A 15,079-nucleotide genomic window follows, 5' to 3' on the forward strand; every position below is an offset into this window, starting at 1 on the left:
TTTATTTATAATTTAAAAATGAGTAATAAAATACAATTGTGCAAATATATTTACTTTCTTCTATAATATATATATATATATATATATATATATATATATATATATATATATATATATATATTATTTTTTTGAATTGAATGCAAATTTAATGGACTATTTATTTCTTTCATCATATATAAATTTTTATAAGTGGGTGAGATCAAAGGTAGTAGTAGAACTTGTTAGGTATTACTGTTGAAATTGTTATTGAAAAAATTAATTTTTTTGATATACCAGTTAGAGAATATTAAAAAATAATTTAAAATTAAATTTAATAAATTTTAATTATAAGAATACTAAAATAATAAAATAACTTTTTTTAAACTTTTTTTTTCAACAATATTTAAAATAGTACTTTTATTCAAAAAAATAATTTTACATCTCTAAACGCAATACCAAACAAATACTACGATGTAAGTAGGGTGCTGTGACTCCCAAAAAAATTTTCAAAATTATAATTTTATATATAAATTTTAATTATTTTTTTAAAAAAATTATTGTTTGCCTCTCAAAAAGTTTTCAAAATTATAATTTTACCTATAAACTTTAATATTTTTTTCAAAAAATTTATTGTTCGCCTTATTAAAATTTTTAAATTTAAAATTTTACCGATACAATTTAATTTATTTTTTTAAAAACTACTATTTGCCCATCTTAAATTTTTATTTATGTTGTGCCCTTTTCACTTTTACGTAAAGTTTATTCATATTTTATATTATTTAATTTTTGATCTCTTAAATTATATATTTTTTACTTTAGTCTTTATATTTTAATCAAAATTTTATTTAATTTCTTTCTAATATTTATTTTTAGTCTAAAGATTAATTTCTAATTTTCCCCTGACGAGGACACAACAAACCATAAGAAATAAAAATGAAGGAATATCAACTAGACTATTTGTAAATTGACATGCACTTTATTGTGGCTTTTATTATTATTATTATTATTATTATTATTATTATTATTCTCTCAAGCAAATTAAAATGAGTAGATATAGCTCCCAATTGGCATAAAGAAATTCCTACTCATGTATTAGTAAAAGTTAAGAACCTCTTCATGAACATTGTTTATTCCACTCTTGGACTTTTGATCATCAAGATAATGTTGATAGACATATGAAACGAAGCCCCAAATAGCCAAAACCAAGGCAATCACCTTCAAACCATTCATTTTTTCATGGAAAATGAAGACAGCGAGCACCGGGCCGATAGGCAGACCCAAAGTACTAATGACATTAGAGAAGAGTGAAGAAACTTCAAAGATCAACCCAGTACACCCAATATTGAAAACCTGCCAACCTATAGCTGTCCAAATCAAAGTCATGATGTAGGACACATTTCCCAGTTCAAATTCCTCCATATCTCTCCTTAATCCCTTCCATTCTCCACTGGCAAAAAGTCCCACCAGGATAGCCAGAGTGGCAACTATTGATGGATACAATATCATATCCAAAACCACCTTGTAATTTTCCTGTTTTAACACTTCCCTGAAACAGAATTGTGTTAAAGAAAGTATCAATCCATACCCAGCAGAAGCACCAAGTGTGCATATAAACCCAATCACAAACTTCCCTCTTGAGATTTTCTTTGATTCTGTGGAGTCACTTTGGAATACAAGGAGGGTAGAGGAGATAGTAAGAAGAACTACAGAGTTGATAATGAAAGGAGTAAACTTCTGTGAATTGAGGAAGAAGGAAAACAAAGCATTGAAGCCTAATTGTGACGCACAAATTAGAGTATATGTAGACACTGGCAGGCATAAGAGCCCAAGTGAATAAAGCATACAATTTGCTCCTAGAAATATCCCAAATATGGCATAAATCAAGACAAGAACTAGCTTGGAGGGCGAGTTTGGTTTAATATTGTTTGAGGTGGGATTTTTGAGTGGTGGTGTGAAGTAAAGGAGAAGGATAAATGGGAAGCCAGCAGTTTGCACAAATGTTGCCATCCACTTGCTGTTTCCACCTTTGTCAAAGTATAGTCTTCCCAAGATTGTAGCCACTGTCTGGCCTGCAAGAAGGAAGAATGTGAAGATGGCTATTCTGAGCCACCAACCAAAGTTCTGCTGCAGGAGGAGTATTGGCTGGTTGGCCACATTTGTGTGCTCAGGTCGAGTTGTCTCTTCAGCTTCCTCCCCTGGCAAGGAAACACATAGAACTTAAATACAAAATGCTCAACAACAATTTTCAGAGAAGCTAGCGCATGGTTGCATTTCTTGGGAATATCTAAATGTAGAAATAGCATGTCTCCTGAGCTAAGAGCTCTTGGATTTTTGCTTTTTCTAATTAAATTGAGATTGATAACTAGGAAATTATTTTAATTCATAAGATCTTCTACTTTAAACGCAAAATTGTTATTGGTTTTTATCAGTTACCCACCCATCTCTCTTGCTATCACATGAATGATTTAAAGAAAACAAAATGAAGGGTAATTTTGGTTAAGTAAAAACTTGCTTACCCATGATGTGTAGCTGCACTTCTTGAGCCTCTCCCATGCAAAATGATCAGGCTTAGATGGAGAGGGAAAGAGAATTCTTAGTTTATCCAAACAAAGAAGAAGAAATTCACCGTATACAATTCTTGCTGCTGACCAGTTTTTACTTGGAAATTAAACTAAAATGTATAATTTTAGTTCTTGGGCAGTTGTCGATCAATGGTCTATTTGGCACTGATTGTCCCTGCTTGTCTGTTAGCAGAGAATTATGACTTAGTTTATGAACCCTACAAGGCGCTGTCAATTGGTTTGTTTGGACTTGAATCCAATCCGCCGGCCTTGTAGGCCTTTAATTTTACCAGAATGTCGTATTAGAATAGGTGGAGTTAAAAAAAAAAAAAAAAAAAAAAAAAAAAAGAAAGGAGAAGACGTATAGTTGTGAACATCAATCTGACGGTGCACATTTTTTACTCAAACCAATTGTTATTTGCTTGAATTCTTGCTTTCACTGTTATTATAATTATGTTTCTGCTTCTTATTAAATGATGGTGAAATGAGGATAGCAACGGGCTAGCCACTTGAGTTTTGACATTTTGAACTAAGTAAATGCAGTTTAATGCATGATTTCCATGTGCAGAGAAATGTGAACTGTACAAGTACATAATTTCAATAAAATTGCATTAACATTAAATCTTGAATTCGTTCGATAACAAACAACAAATCTATGTCATAGTAACCTACAATTTGTTTCAGAGATGGCACAAAATGGGAAAAAGAAAAAGAAAATATATGACAACAAAAATAATATGTGGTGGTATGCAATATTTCAAAAACAAAAAAGAAAAAGATAGAATCACTTCCTGTTATTTGCCTGCCTGTCTAGTCTACTTACTGATTCCCCAAGGCAAATCCACTATCTAACTTCAGCTCTGGCATGTCATCAGAGAAAATTTCTCCCTTAGGTTTGTTGAAAACACTCGTCCTTGCCTGTATCTGCTAGCAACATTTTCCAAGTTCCCTTATTTCACTTCCTATATCTCTTTGTACATACCACAGAAAACCTCTATGCATATTCTCATTTTAGTCTTCATTTGTCAGGCCTGTGTAAAGAAGCAGGATTATTCAATTCTGAAATGGCAGTTGTATATGACTAATTAAGCCAAACAAAATCCTAAATCTACTACAAGCTCAATTGTAATTATAATGTGGCAGTGAGTTGCTTACAGAAGAATGAGGGATCTGAAGAAGAATTAGTGAGACACAATATAATGATAGAGAAATAGCAGCCCCCGCAACAAAATTATAAAAAAGCCGCCGATTGTCTTTTGTGGGTATAAAAACGGCCTTCAGTGTATTGGTTAATTCAAAAAGCCGAAGAGATACCTGCAGAAGAAAGTGAAGATGCAAAATCAAATTAGTTACTATCACTGGCTCTCAAAACATTATATTGTCAACAAATGTACTTACTAGGACATAGATGGCACTTGTGAGCATGAAATTCAGCAATGGATATTCTGGTATGATAGAAAGAAGCCACTTAGGCTGTCCATTCGGAATGTTTGATCTGCACATACAACATATAAGGAATTTAGAAATTGCAGTGTTTGTAAAAGGCCTGAATTCTTTCCCTTCTAAGTGTTTTCTTAAGAATATTGTCTTACTGCTGTATTGATAAATAAGGTTTTCGTTTTCTATGTTCACTTTACATATTATTAGCTTTTCCCCCTTTTTTTTTCACTACATTTATTCTGAGTAGGAGGCCTTGAAGAAGAGTAAACAAAGACAATTCAAGTTCAAGATGAGATTTGGAAAGATGTGCATATGGGGTGGTTGAACTATACACAACCATTAATAAAGAGTTTTCAGCACCGCCTTACGGAAAAAAGTAATAACCAAGTTGGACTAATTTGAGTTTATTTTCCAGATTTGTCAGCATTCATAGATCTTCCATAAAAGCCTTCATTATGAATCATCAGTACATACATTAAAATGCACCGAGTGCTGAGGGACAGTGAAAGTGATAAGAAGGATTGCAGGAAAAAAGAGGGAGGAAAAAGACCCAAATAGTATATAGCTCAAACCTCAGCCAGATGTGGAACTGTGAAATATAGGTCTCCAAAGTTATCTTTCCTAGCCAACTGCGACGAAAGAGGAAGATTAGAGCAAGCACAAAATGTCACAGCAAATATACAAAGAGATAATCCATATAACAATCAAGCAAATTCTGAGAATTCTACATGCTATAAAATAACATATGGGTAAAATAACATACGCAAAGAGAGTCAAAGAGAAACTCCGTAGCTGCTGAGTGAAATTCCGCAAGCAAATGTACACACTGGAATCACAATAAGCAGATATAATAAGAAAAAAAGAAAAACTAATTAAATCGCATCATGTTATCAGGTGTTCTACACACCACCTAGAGCGCTCCAAAGTCCTCTCTGTGAATAATTAACTTCCTAACCCAAAACCCTCTTCCAAAAAAAAAAAAAGTTCATAATACATACGTGATGGGGATCCACGATGTGTAAGGGTGGTACTTGTTGTATGTAACCTTGTCCAGCTTGTAAATATATTCATACCACAAATAGCCAACCTTGGCAATGTAAAGAGAATGAGATCAAACAACAATCACAAATGCAGAAGATATAATGAAGAATCTATAGGCAAGTAATGGTATTTCTAAGTTCACAAAATAATGCAGCTCACCAGCAAGGAACCTGACACAATTCCTGTTTTGATTGAGAGTTTCTTCTTGGTTTCAGATTCCTCCAATTTCTCCATCCATTTCTCTACCTGAAATTTCAAGACATAATTTAAATGGTTTAGAAGTTGCGCTAACAAGAAGGAAAACTCATGAACTGGCCAAGTGTTAAAGTAATTACATTTGGGTGGCAATATGCATATATCATTCCAATGATCCAAATATAGCGATCAAGTCCTGATCTGAAATGCCACTCATGTAATCGGGGGAGATCTGGCTTTGCAGGATCAGTATACCCTGCCAAAGAAAAGAAATAAATATCCAAAAGCCAAAAGGTAAGCATGCCACTTCGAATATTGAAATAGCAATTCAATTCAAACTTGTTTCAAGTTAAATTAACCGAATTTTCGTATATAAATACTTTAAGATGAAGGCAGCAAAAAAACCAATAATGTGCGAGGTATGCATATAGAAGAAAAACAAAGTCAAATAAAAGCCATAAATTTTGTTAAAATATAACAAATAGGAAACAAAACCCTATAACAAGAGAGCAGAAGTTACCCAATCAAAAGCTTTTAAATTGATTCCAATTATAACAAACCAGTTGAATTTTAAATCCATTCCATTTATAGCAAGCAAGGTTATGGTGTTTAAAATTATTTGTCAATCAAATAATCATGAATCAAAACAAGAAAAGATGCTTTAGATACTGACCCAATAAGAATGGTAAAGGACTCCAGAGAAAATAAAAAACTCCAGGTATCTCCCAAACCAAGATAACCACAAGAAAGCATGAAAGAATCTTCAGAGTCATCACTGAGCTACTCTCATTATACTTATTAAATATACCAAGGGCCCCATACACCATTAGAGTGAATAGCGTGTGCATTGGGCAGATGTAATACAGCATATAATCATTGTTAAGAACGATACAGCAAAATGCCACAAAGAAATTGAGCCGCCACATCATCTGCACCAAATGATAAAATATTTATACCATTTTTGTTAGTCATTTACATTATCAAGTTCATATATTGTTATTGTACAACAATATAAGGTACAGAATCACTGAATATTACCTGAGCAAAGCGTGCAAGGCTAAAATCCTTTTTAATGTAATAATATGAGAAATTGCCAAATCCAGTCATCCAAACATATGCAGCAATAAAGACACGTATTGCATTGTAAATTTCTGTTGCAGCAAAGTAATGGTACATTAAGAATAGGACCTGTTAAAACAAAGCACAAAACAAGAACCAAAATAGGGGTTAATGAAGCCTCAGAAACTATGTTAACTATTTTTTATGCATTGAATGTAATATATTGTTTGAAGACAGACCAAGCAGTACAAACAATCTCTAATATCCAACGCTAATATAGGACTTGATAAATATGGATAAAGGTTTTTCCAGGCCACATTCTGATTTCAATTATATGGTTGAAAACCAAAATTATTGATTTCCATCTAATATCCATTTAGTTTGTTGACATCTTTTTAACAGAATTGGGCTGTATTTATGCACAAAACAAATTCTGTGGTCTTTCTGAAGTCCAAAAAAAAAAAAGTACAGATCAAAGAAAAATTATATTATCCAGACAAAAGGAGTAGTACCATAGTACAAATTCTCAAAACAAAGACAAAAAAAATGGTGATTACACCCTCAGAAAAAGTCAATCTAGACATGAAAAAGTAATCTGAAAGCTAAGGCATTGTTTAGTGTACAAGTTACAAAGCTTAGTAAGAAATACTTGCCTGCATCCATCCTTTCCACTCTTCAGTTTGATGCCGGTTAAGGTAAAGTATGGATTTCCCAGAGAATGCTGATTTGTCATTGTGTTTCTTCAATGAAGTCATTCCTGATACTATAATGAGGAGAGAGTAGAGGAAGAGGAAAAGGTCGCGATCGTATTTCTGTCCAAAGAGCACCCAGACAAAAAATAAAATAAAATAGAAAGATAAACACTGGGAATGATAAATCCCATCATATTTTTTATTTTGTCTCGTATTAATGCATGCATATGAAGTACAATCTAAGCACCACCATCCACTAACCAGAAAAGAATAATTCTTTCAGGATCACCAAATAAGCAGGTAATATTTCATTCCACACATAATTTTTTATACATATAATTTGGAGCTCAGGGGAAAGATGGTGTGGTCCAGCTAAGTATGGTGTCTATTATGTGCATATTTACTATCATGGTAATACTTTGCTGCTTCAAATGGCTTGTTGCATGTAGTAGATTTATGATTAAACTAAGAGAGGATCACAATGACTATTATAAAGGTTCCTCTACAAGTTGTGTGATTTTCTGAATTGAGAGATTTGAATTGAAAGCCTAAACTAGTATTAGTATATAAATGACCACTCTAGAGAATTGCACCTATGAGCTACCACTTAAACCCAAGAACAATGGCCAATAAACTATGAATATATCCCTTTTTCTTTCTAACAGATAAGAAATGGAAGAAAGCACCGTTATTGATGTGTTCAATTGGGTGAAAATTTTGAATCAGATTATGCTACTTAAATTGGATAGTGCTTTTCACAGCAGTCCAAGGGGTTGTACAGACAGAAAATTTATACACATATTTAAAAGAAACAGGGAACTTAAAGCCCTCATGGGAACCACCGTGCATTATTATACTTGAAAGTAGCATTTCATTGAAAAGCCATCTGAGACAAAATCATGAATAAGTACAAAATGTAAACCAAGGAACAGCAAGAAGTACCTTGGTGGAGTCTCCCAACAAGTTCGTGCGGTCACATATATAGAAATAAATCATAATCATCCCAAACTCAGACCTACATGAATTTATGAAGTAAAAATTCAGGAAGTTTCAAGAATTAGCATTTATGTGTATCCCTATCTACAATATACTCACATTGCTCTCAAAGTAGCTCGATTTTCTAGCAAGAAGGAGTCATCCATAGTCATAAACCTATAACACCAAAAGTTGCAGAAGGTAAACAGAAATTTAGGTACTCAAGAATCAAGATAAAATTCTGTGAGAATGCCGCATGATGCAGCAAGCAACCTGATTAAGTTCAATTTGATAGATGAGCTATAAAATTTGGCAGATGCTGTTCTTGTAAGACCTCCTTCAAGCAAAACAGCTCGATCATCTTCCTTGATTGTCTCCTTTTCCAACTCAGTCAGATTATTGTCTGAATGCCTGCAATCCAGATAGTTCATCAACATCAGAAAATAAAAGAGTGAAAGTACATATCACTATCCATTATGTTATTTTCATAAATAAGTATATCTTCCATGATTGTCTCCTTCATGTTGACAATTTATAACAACTGTCCTTTTAAATTGAGGTAATTGCTACACCATTTGCTCTGTGTTCTCACTATTTTGATCCACTCCCTTTTAGTTTTACATTTCAAAGAATTTTTTATAATATGTTATACCAAATTAACATTTATTTTCTTAGATATTTTCAATTTCTAAGAAATTTATCTCATTCACAAGAGAAGCATTTTTATGATAGTCACTGACCAGTTTACTACAGTTGCATTATTTGGTACACCATGTTAGGCCTATTAACTAAACTAATAAGATGGAAAAATAACAAAAAAAGTCCAGCTAAAGGTTGTTATGCCAACAATAACTCTTTAAATATCACTCCAAATTTGCAACCATGATACATTGAGAAGCTCTATAATTTTGCATTAACTCAGCAAGGAAATGACAAATCAATAATGCTTTTCTTCATTTAATGTATTCTTTTATTACATAGACTGTTCATAAGTTCAAAGAAAACAAGGGGGGAAATCTATTTCCCACTATTGTCATATCACAGTTAACAGCCAGTACACATCAATTAATACCACAAAGGGAATAAACTTACACTTTAGAAAAAGATGAAGATTTCTTATAGTCTAAGAACTCTGAATATATCCATGCAATGAAAACTGGGATAATTCCGAGCATAAAGGACACCTGGGACATAATAAAGAAAGGACATTTCCGTTGATAACTACTTAGAGCATGAAGTGCTAAGTGAAGATAAACAACAGCCAAAGAAAGAACAATAAATAAATGCTGAATATGGTGTGTCAAATTTTCAATTCAATAGTACAAGCAAATCACTATTCCATCTTTAAGTTACACTCATTCTCTATATTACAAAAACATGATTGTGCATTGACATGCCAAATGTGTGTTAGACATATGCCAGCAGCAAAACGTATGAAGATAAACTGGCAAATTCCTTGCTAAGCATTAAAATTCTATTTTATCAAATAATGAATGAAAACTGGTACGTTAATTTGATAGCTAAATAATAGGTTCTTGAAAGTAAAGAACCCCAAATTTATTGCAGAAAACACTCCCACATAAATGACAATCCTTTTTAGAGGATCTAGAACCAGCCTTAAGATTTTAATCATGACTCTCGGAAAACCATATTAATTTCAGCATTCATAAAAATAGAAACTAAAATCTACCCCTAGCAGATGGAATCTAACAAGAGGTAGCAGAGGCAACTCACCAAAACTAAACTTAAATTCGCAAGAACTAAACAAAAAAAATATATTCAAAATCAAAAAAGCAAAGCAAGCAGCTCACTTGTTGAAGCACCATCATGTCTTATTAGAAATGTAGCAATTGGCAAATATTAGCTCAAAAACTTCTTACAACCTGAAACTACCATGAATTGAATTATTTCCAGTTTGTGAATTTATTTTCTCCAGTCTTACTAATATCTCAGCAAGAAAAAATTATGATTATCAAGCAAACACTAAATTCTCAATGAATTAACGCAAATGCTGTCGACATTCAAACACTGTTAGCATGATCCGCATTGCAAATAACCAGTAAACAACATTATACCAAATAAATAAATAACAATTGCAAACCAATGCTTAAAAAAAAAAAAAACCGCACCAGTCCAGGCGTAATTGGCCCTTTTATCACCATATTTCGATCCAAAACCCTGTCAAAATCAGAAATGAAACCGAATCAGATCAAACAAGCAAGCGCTACAAATCCATTCAGATCAACAAAAAAGAAAAAAATTAAAAAAGAAAAGATAAGAATGAAGCACCAGAGAGATTAAAGGAGTCAAGCAAGATAGGCAGAGAGCAGTGATCCAAAGGACATGGTCATAAATATTACTAAGAAAACGAAACCAAACCACAAGCACAGGTAGAGAGAGAGAGAGAGAGAGAGATCTGTGAAAGAGAGTTTGCTTGAAGAATTGACAAAAATGGCGGAGGAGAGGTCCCTCTCAGTGAGTCTCCCTTCCTTCTTCCTTCAACGGTTGGTGGAGGTGAGTGGGTTTGGTTTCGGTTGCTCTATTGCTTTCATTACTTCACGATTATTTTTTCCAAATTTTAAATTTTCTTACTCAATCAAACCTGAAATCAAACTATTCCCCCCCTTTTTTTCCCTTAAATACAAAAACATGCAGTTCTGTTAATAAATAGCCACAGCTTCCACCGTATCTTTGGGCCTAATGACTTTGATTATCAATAATTAATCACTCATCTCGTCTGCTCATGTTAAATAAATTATTTATTATTTTATTTTAATAACATAATTAATATTTATTTTTTAATTAATTATAATTTTATTTTAAATTTTAATTTTAATTTAATTCTATATTTATTGAAAAAATTTAATTTAGTATAATTTTAATTTTTTTAATTTAATTTAAAATTTTCAATTTAAACTCAATTTCACTTAAAAATTAAAAAACTCAATTAGAAAATCAAGAAATTGAATTTTCTAATTTTTAGGTTTAAGTTCAGAAATTAAAAAAAATTAGTTTTAAAATCAAAAAATTAAATTTATTAATTTTTTATTTAAATAAAAAATAAACAAATTTAACTCATAAATTTTTATTTTTAATTGAATTGAGTTTAAATTTAAAATTTTGAATTAAATTGAACAAAAGATTAAACATAATTCATTTTGAAATAAATACAAAATCAAGTTAAAAGTTATATGATTACGTTGTGAATTTAATTCTTTTTTTTTTTGCATGTGATTATTTCAAAAGAAGTTATTATGTCACTAAATGAATGCAGACTTATACCTAATTAAGGGCTAGTTTGGAATCAAAATTAGTCCAATTTAATTTTAAATTAAAACTGAATTGGAACGTTAGAATTGGTTTGATTAAAATCATACTTTGACCAAGCTAAAATCAACTTATTTGGTTTCCAACCAAGCTCAAAAGTTTTTTTTTCTATAAAAATTTGAGAAAAAAAAAAATTGAATCGAACTAAATTAAAATAAAAAGTAAGAAGTCTTGCAGTATTTTATTTTCTTAAACTTTAAATTGAAATTATTAAATTCGGTTCAATTTAACTCGTCAATCAAAAGGCAGATCGCATATATTTTGATAATTTTATTTATTTATTTATGTATACATAGAGTTTACTATTAAAAATAATATTTATGTTCTATACAAAAAGTAGTAATTATATTTTTCAATACATTTTGTATTTATATTTGCTCTCAAATCATTTTAGCTAGTCTTTGATTCCCATATAGATCAACAAAAGGAGTTGGAATGGTTAAAGAAAGTAAATAAAAAAAATTATGGTCATCATCATGATTGAAAGGGAGTGAAAGAAATTAATTCAGTCTATATATGGATTTCTCTTTTCTTTAAAGGATAAAATATGAAGAGTTGGAGACTATCATGACCCTTTACCATAACTAATAAAAGAAAGCTTAAAAAAAAAAAAAATCCTTGCAAGTGATGACCTTTTCATTAGATTTGTAGATCAATTCATCAATGAGCAATCAATTAAAGAGACAGAAAGAGAACTTGGTTAAATTTAGTCTCTTTCTTTTTCACTATATCATATGATCAAATAATAAAAGAAAAATAAATTTTTTTATTATCTATATTGAGGGGTGTGAAAATTTGATTTCAATTTGGGATTTGTCCAATAATAGAGATTGAATTAAAATTTTGATATGTTTACGGTTTGATTCTTTAATGTTTTAATTTGATTTTTAATTTTTCGATTTCGATTATAGTTTAGATTTTAATTTTTAAAATAATTTTATGCTATTATTTCTATAAAAAAATCATATTTGAATTAGTATTTAAAGTTTAAGATTGATTATTAATGCACAATATATATTAATATGCCTTATAACTATTACTAAATTATATAATCTTTAATTATAAATTGCATATATAATTTAAGATTAAACATAATAATACAAGTATATCATATAATATATTTTTTAATTATATAATTTTTAATTATAAAATACTCATATAATTATGAATCAAGCATATATATAATATAATAATTGTCACGATCCAACCTATAGGCCGAACCAGCACTAGGACCTGGGCCAGCCTAAAGCCCTCGAGGCCCGTAGTAAGCCTAATTATTCCTCAACCCAACTCTAAGGCCCATTTGGGCCCAATTTCAAAAATTCAACCGGACAGAGTTCGGCCATAAAATGGACCATTTAACGGGAAGTTTTTTTACTCATCCGACCTGTAAACACCATATATAATAAACTGGAGAGCTCAGCTCACCCTCCACATAATCAAATGTCATAAAAACAAATGGGAGTTCGGCTCCCTCATTCAATCTAACCATACATGCATTTAATAAGTTTATAGGTCCAACATGACAATTATATTACAGACCCAATCAAATAAATATTTCTAATACATGCGAAAAATTCTAGGAGTTAACAGAATTATAGAAACATTATTAGACGACCTGCGAAGAAGAAAAGCAGGTTAACCATAACAATAATCCTCCTGTAGCCTGGAAAAAGAATAAATAAACAGGAGTGAGCGTTCGACTCAGAGAGTAAAATATCAATTTTAACCATAATCTTTATAGCTATCTAAAGCTAATGCACCCTGTAGAGTGAAATGCAACATCGTCATAAATTTCATACAAATCACATAAAAAAGGCAATTTGGAGCACTCACACACCTAAGAGTGTCAAACAATACATATATGAGAGCTGATCCCCTATACAACCCTCTTAATTCAACCTCTGCCAGCGAAGATCTCAAGCCGGACTTTCGCTTAATAAACCAAATACGGGGTCCCAGCGAAGAACTCAAGCCGTGTTTACCCTGAAGAACCGGGTCCCAGGGAATATCTCAAGCCGTGTCTACCCGTCCTGTCCATATCCAACACTATACCACACACACGCCAATGCACGCACACTGCTCCAAATTACTACAAACAACATCCATGACACTTTAACAGTTGTGAATGCAACATAAAACGTGCCTAGAGTTTAACTACATAGATATATATATATATATATATATATATATATATATATATATATATATATATATATATATATATATATATATAAGTGATGCATGGACATGCTTGAACATATAATAATATCAAAATTATAATTAAAATTAATATTTTACTCATAGACTTAACCGCAATCACTGTAGCGGCTGGGAGGAGGAGGAGGAAGACTGTCCCGGCTCACCTGACAATTTTATTACAATTATTTAATACTTTTGACTTAATAAAAACTAAGAAAAAGACTAAAGATGTCCTAAGTCGTGCCGAAAATCTGGAGGAGTCTCCCCTATACCTAGGACCTACCCAATCTGCAAAAGGCTTAAAACGCGCTTATATATCCACAAACCATACACTCACAACTCAATCACATCACACAGCCCCTCCTGGGCCCATCCAAACAGTCATCAATCACAATATGTAAAATTATAGTTTAGTCCTTATAATTGACCCTTTTGCAAAAACTACTCAAATGAGCTCTAAAAATTCTAAAACTTTGCCCCGCGATCCTTAGCAATATTACTAAGCTAATGCAAAATGAATCATAATTTTCTGAGCTACCATGAATATTTTACAAATTTCTAATCCAATTCAAGCACTAAACAATTTAGAAAAAGTAAGGTTCGGGTTTACCTATGCCAATTCCGACCCTGGGAACGCGCTCGGGACGTTTGACAATGGTGGGATAGCCAAAATTTCAACCCAATTCCAAGACTTTTTCCGTAGCCTGTCTGTCTGGCCAGAAATTTGCAGATCTGGGCAACCGTCAAATTTCTGCGAATTGAAGGTACCTACATGAAGCCCACAACACGGGGGTTAGTACAAAATTTTTACAGAATTTTCTAAGCTCATTTAGTACTCGAAAAAACACTATGAAATTTCGTGGGACCCACTGAAAAACGGTGTTGAAAAATTTTGAAATTTATATTACCGCAAAGATCTGGACGAGTGGAGCGCTCTGGTACTCTCAATTTTCTCTTGGGGTTCACGGTTTGTGAGAAATCTAGCCAAAAATCGAAATGAGCTAAAATTTTTCGGACAAAAATTGGGCAAACCGCTCAATGGATTTTAGTGTTCTTGGTGTCTATAGAAAGCTCTCAAGGTGCAGATGAGTTTAGACACAAGACCCGGCCTAAACAGTGGCCGGATCAGCCGGATTTTGGCCTGGAAGCCGAAACAGTGCGCGGGCGCAGGTGGGTCTTCGCGTGCGTTTTTCGGCTGCCTGGAGAGTCGACCGCCCGTGGTGAGGCACTGGGGCTGCGTGCCGGCGAGGTGGGGAGGCTAGGGTGGCAGTTGGCCGGCGAGGGGAGGTGAGAGGAGAGAGAAAACGAGAGGGGAAGGAGGGACGTCAGGCGCGCGCGAGGGAGAAAGAAGAAGAAAAAGAAAAGACCAGTCCGATTCGACCGGGCCGATCCGATCTAGTTCGATTCGGCCGGTCCTATTTAAAATACAAAATTTTGAATTTTTACTCTGCCTTGGGACCGAGAACGAGGCTCGAAAATTTCAAAAAATTCCAGAAAACTAAAAAAAATTCGTATAGTCCAAATATATTTTTAGTTTTGCCACGTGGTCTTTAAATTAATTTTTGAAAATATCAAAGTTTCATAATTTTGGAAAATCGAACCCGATTT

The 15,079-nt window shown here is 32.5% G+C and overlaps 2 protein-coding genes across 4 annotated transcripts; both read right to left on the bottom strand.

The window, feature by feature from the left end:
- Positions 1–1,043: 1,043 nt before the first annotated feature.
- On the bottom strand, positions 1,044–2,974 carry LOC110638193 (probable purine permease 10). Its single transcript, XM_021788658.2, has 2 exons — positions 2,496–2,974; positions 1,044–2,174 (listed from the first exon to the last, which is right to left on the bottom strand). Exons 1-2 carry the CDS (start codon positions 2,530–2,532, stop codon positions 1,072–1,074), a joined length of 1,140 nt encoding a protein of 379 aa, XP_021644350.2. The 5' UTR covers positions 2,533–2,974; the 3' UTR covers positions 1,044–1,071.
- Positions 2,975–3,128: 154 nt separating this feature from the next.
- Positions 3,129–10,541, bottom strand: LOC110638191 (protein REDUCED WALL ACETYLATION 1). 3 transcript variants are annotated; one of them, XM_058140399.1, is made up of 18 exons: positions 10,232–10,536; positions 10,072–10,120; positions 9,754–9,825; positions 9,035–9,126; positions 8,216–8,353; positions 8,063–8,119; positions 7,910–7,982; positions 6,929–7,087; positions 6,255–6,404; positions 5,890–6,145; positions 5,357–5,472; positions 5,181–5,267; positions 4,979–5,067; positions 4,744–4,806; positions 4,553–4,609; positions 3,939–4,035; positions 3,696–3,854; positions 3,129–3,571 (listed from the first exon to the last, which is right to left on the bottom strand). In XM_058140399.1, the coding sequence occupies exons 3-18, from the start codon at positions 9,769–9,771 to the stop codon at positions 3,566–3,568; spliced, it is 1,617 nt and encodes a 538-aa protein (XP_057996382.1). In that variant the 5' UTR covers positions 9,772–9,825; positions 10,072–10,120; positions 10,232–10,536; the 3' UTR covers positions 3,129–3,565. The 3 variants fall into 3 exon arrangements, with proteins under 3 accessions (XP_057996382.1, XP_021644346.2, XP_021644347.2); XM_021788654.2 differs by lacking the exon at positions 9,754–9,825 and having other exon boundaries at positions 10,232–10,541; XM_021788655.2 differs by lacking the exons at positions 9,035–9,126; positions 9,754–9,825 and having other exon boundaries at positions 10,232–10,534.
- Between the last annotated feature and the right edge of the window lie 4,538 nt (positions 10,542–15,079).

The sequence above is a fragment of the Hevea brasiliensis genome, chromosome 18 (genome assembly GCF_030052815.1).
Source record: "Hevea brasiliensis isolate MT/VB/25A 57/8 chromosome 18, ASM3005281v1, whole genome shotgun sequence".
In the NCBI taxonomy this organism is placed as follows: Eukaryota; Viridiplantae; Streptophyta; class Magnoliopsida; order Malpighiales; family Euphorbiaceae; genus Hevea; species Hevea brasiliensis.

Bases quoted from the DNA above. Each gene is read 5' to 3' on its own strand.
- LOC110638193 (XM_021788658.2), bottom strand. From the start codon at position 2,532: ATGGGAGAGGCTCAAGAAGTGCAGCTACACATCATGG. The intron at 2,175-2,495 runs GTAAGCAAGTTT...TTTCCTTGCCAG, and splicing joins AGTGCAGCTACACATCATGG to GGGAGGAAGCTGAAGAGACA.
- LOC110638191 (XM_021788654.2), bottom strand. From the start codon at position 10,104: ATGGTGATAAAAGGGCCAATTACGCCTGGACTG. The intron at 5,473-5,889 runs GTCAGTATCTAA...TTTCTTTGGCAG, and splicing joins TCCTTTACCATTCTTATTGG to GGTATACTGATCCTGCAAAG. The intron at 3,855-3,938 runs GTAAGTACATTT...TTTCTTCTGCAG, and splicing joins CAAGTGCCATCTATGTCCTA to GTATCTCTTCGGCTTTTTGA.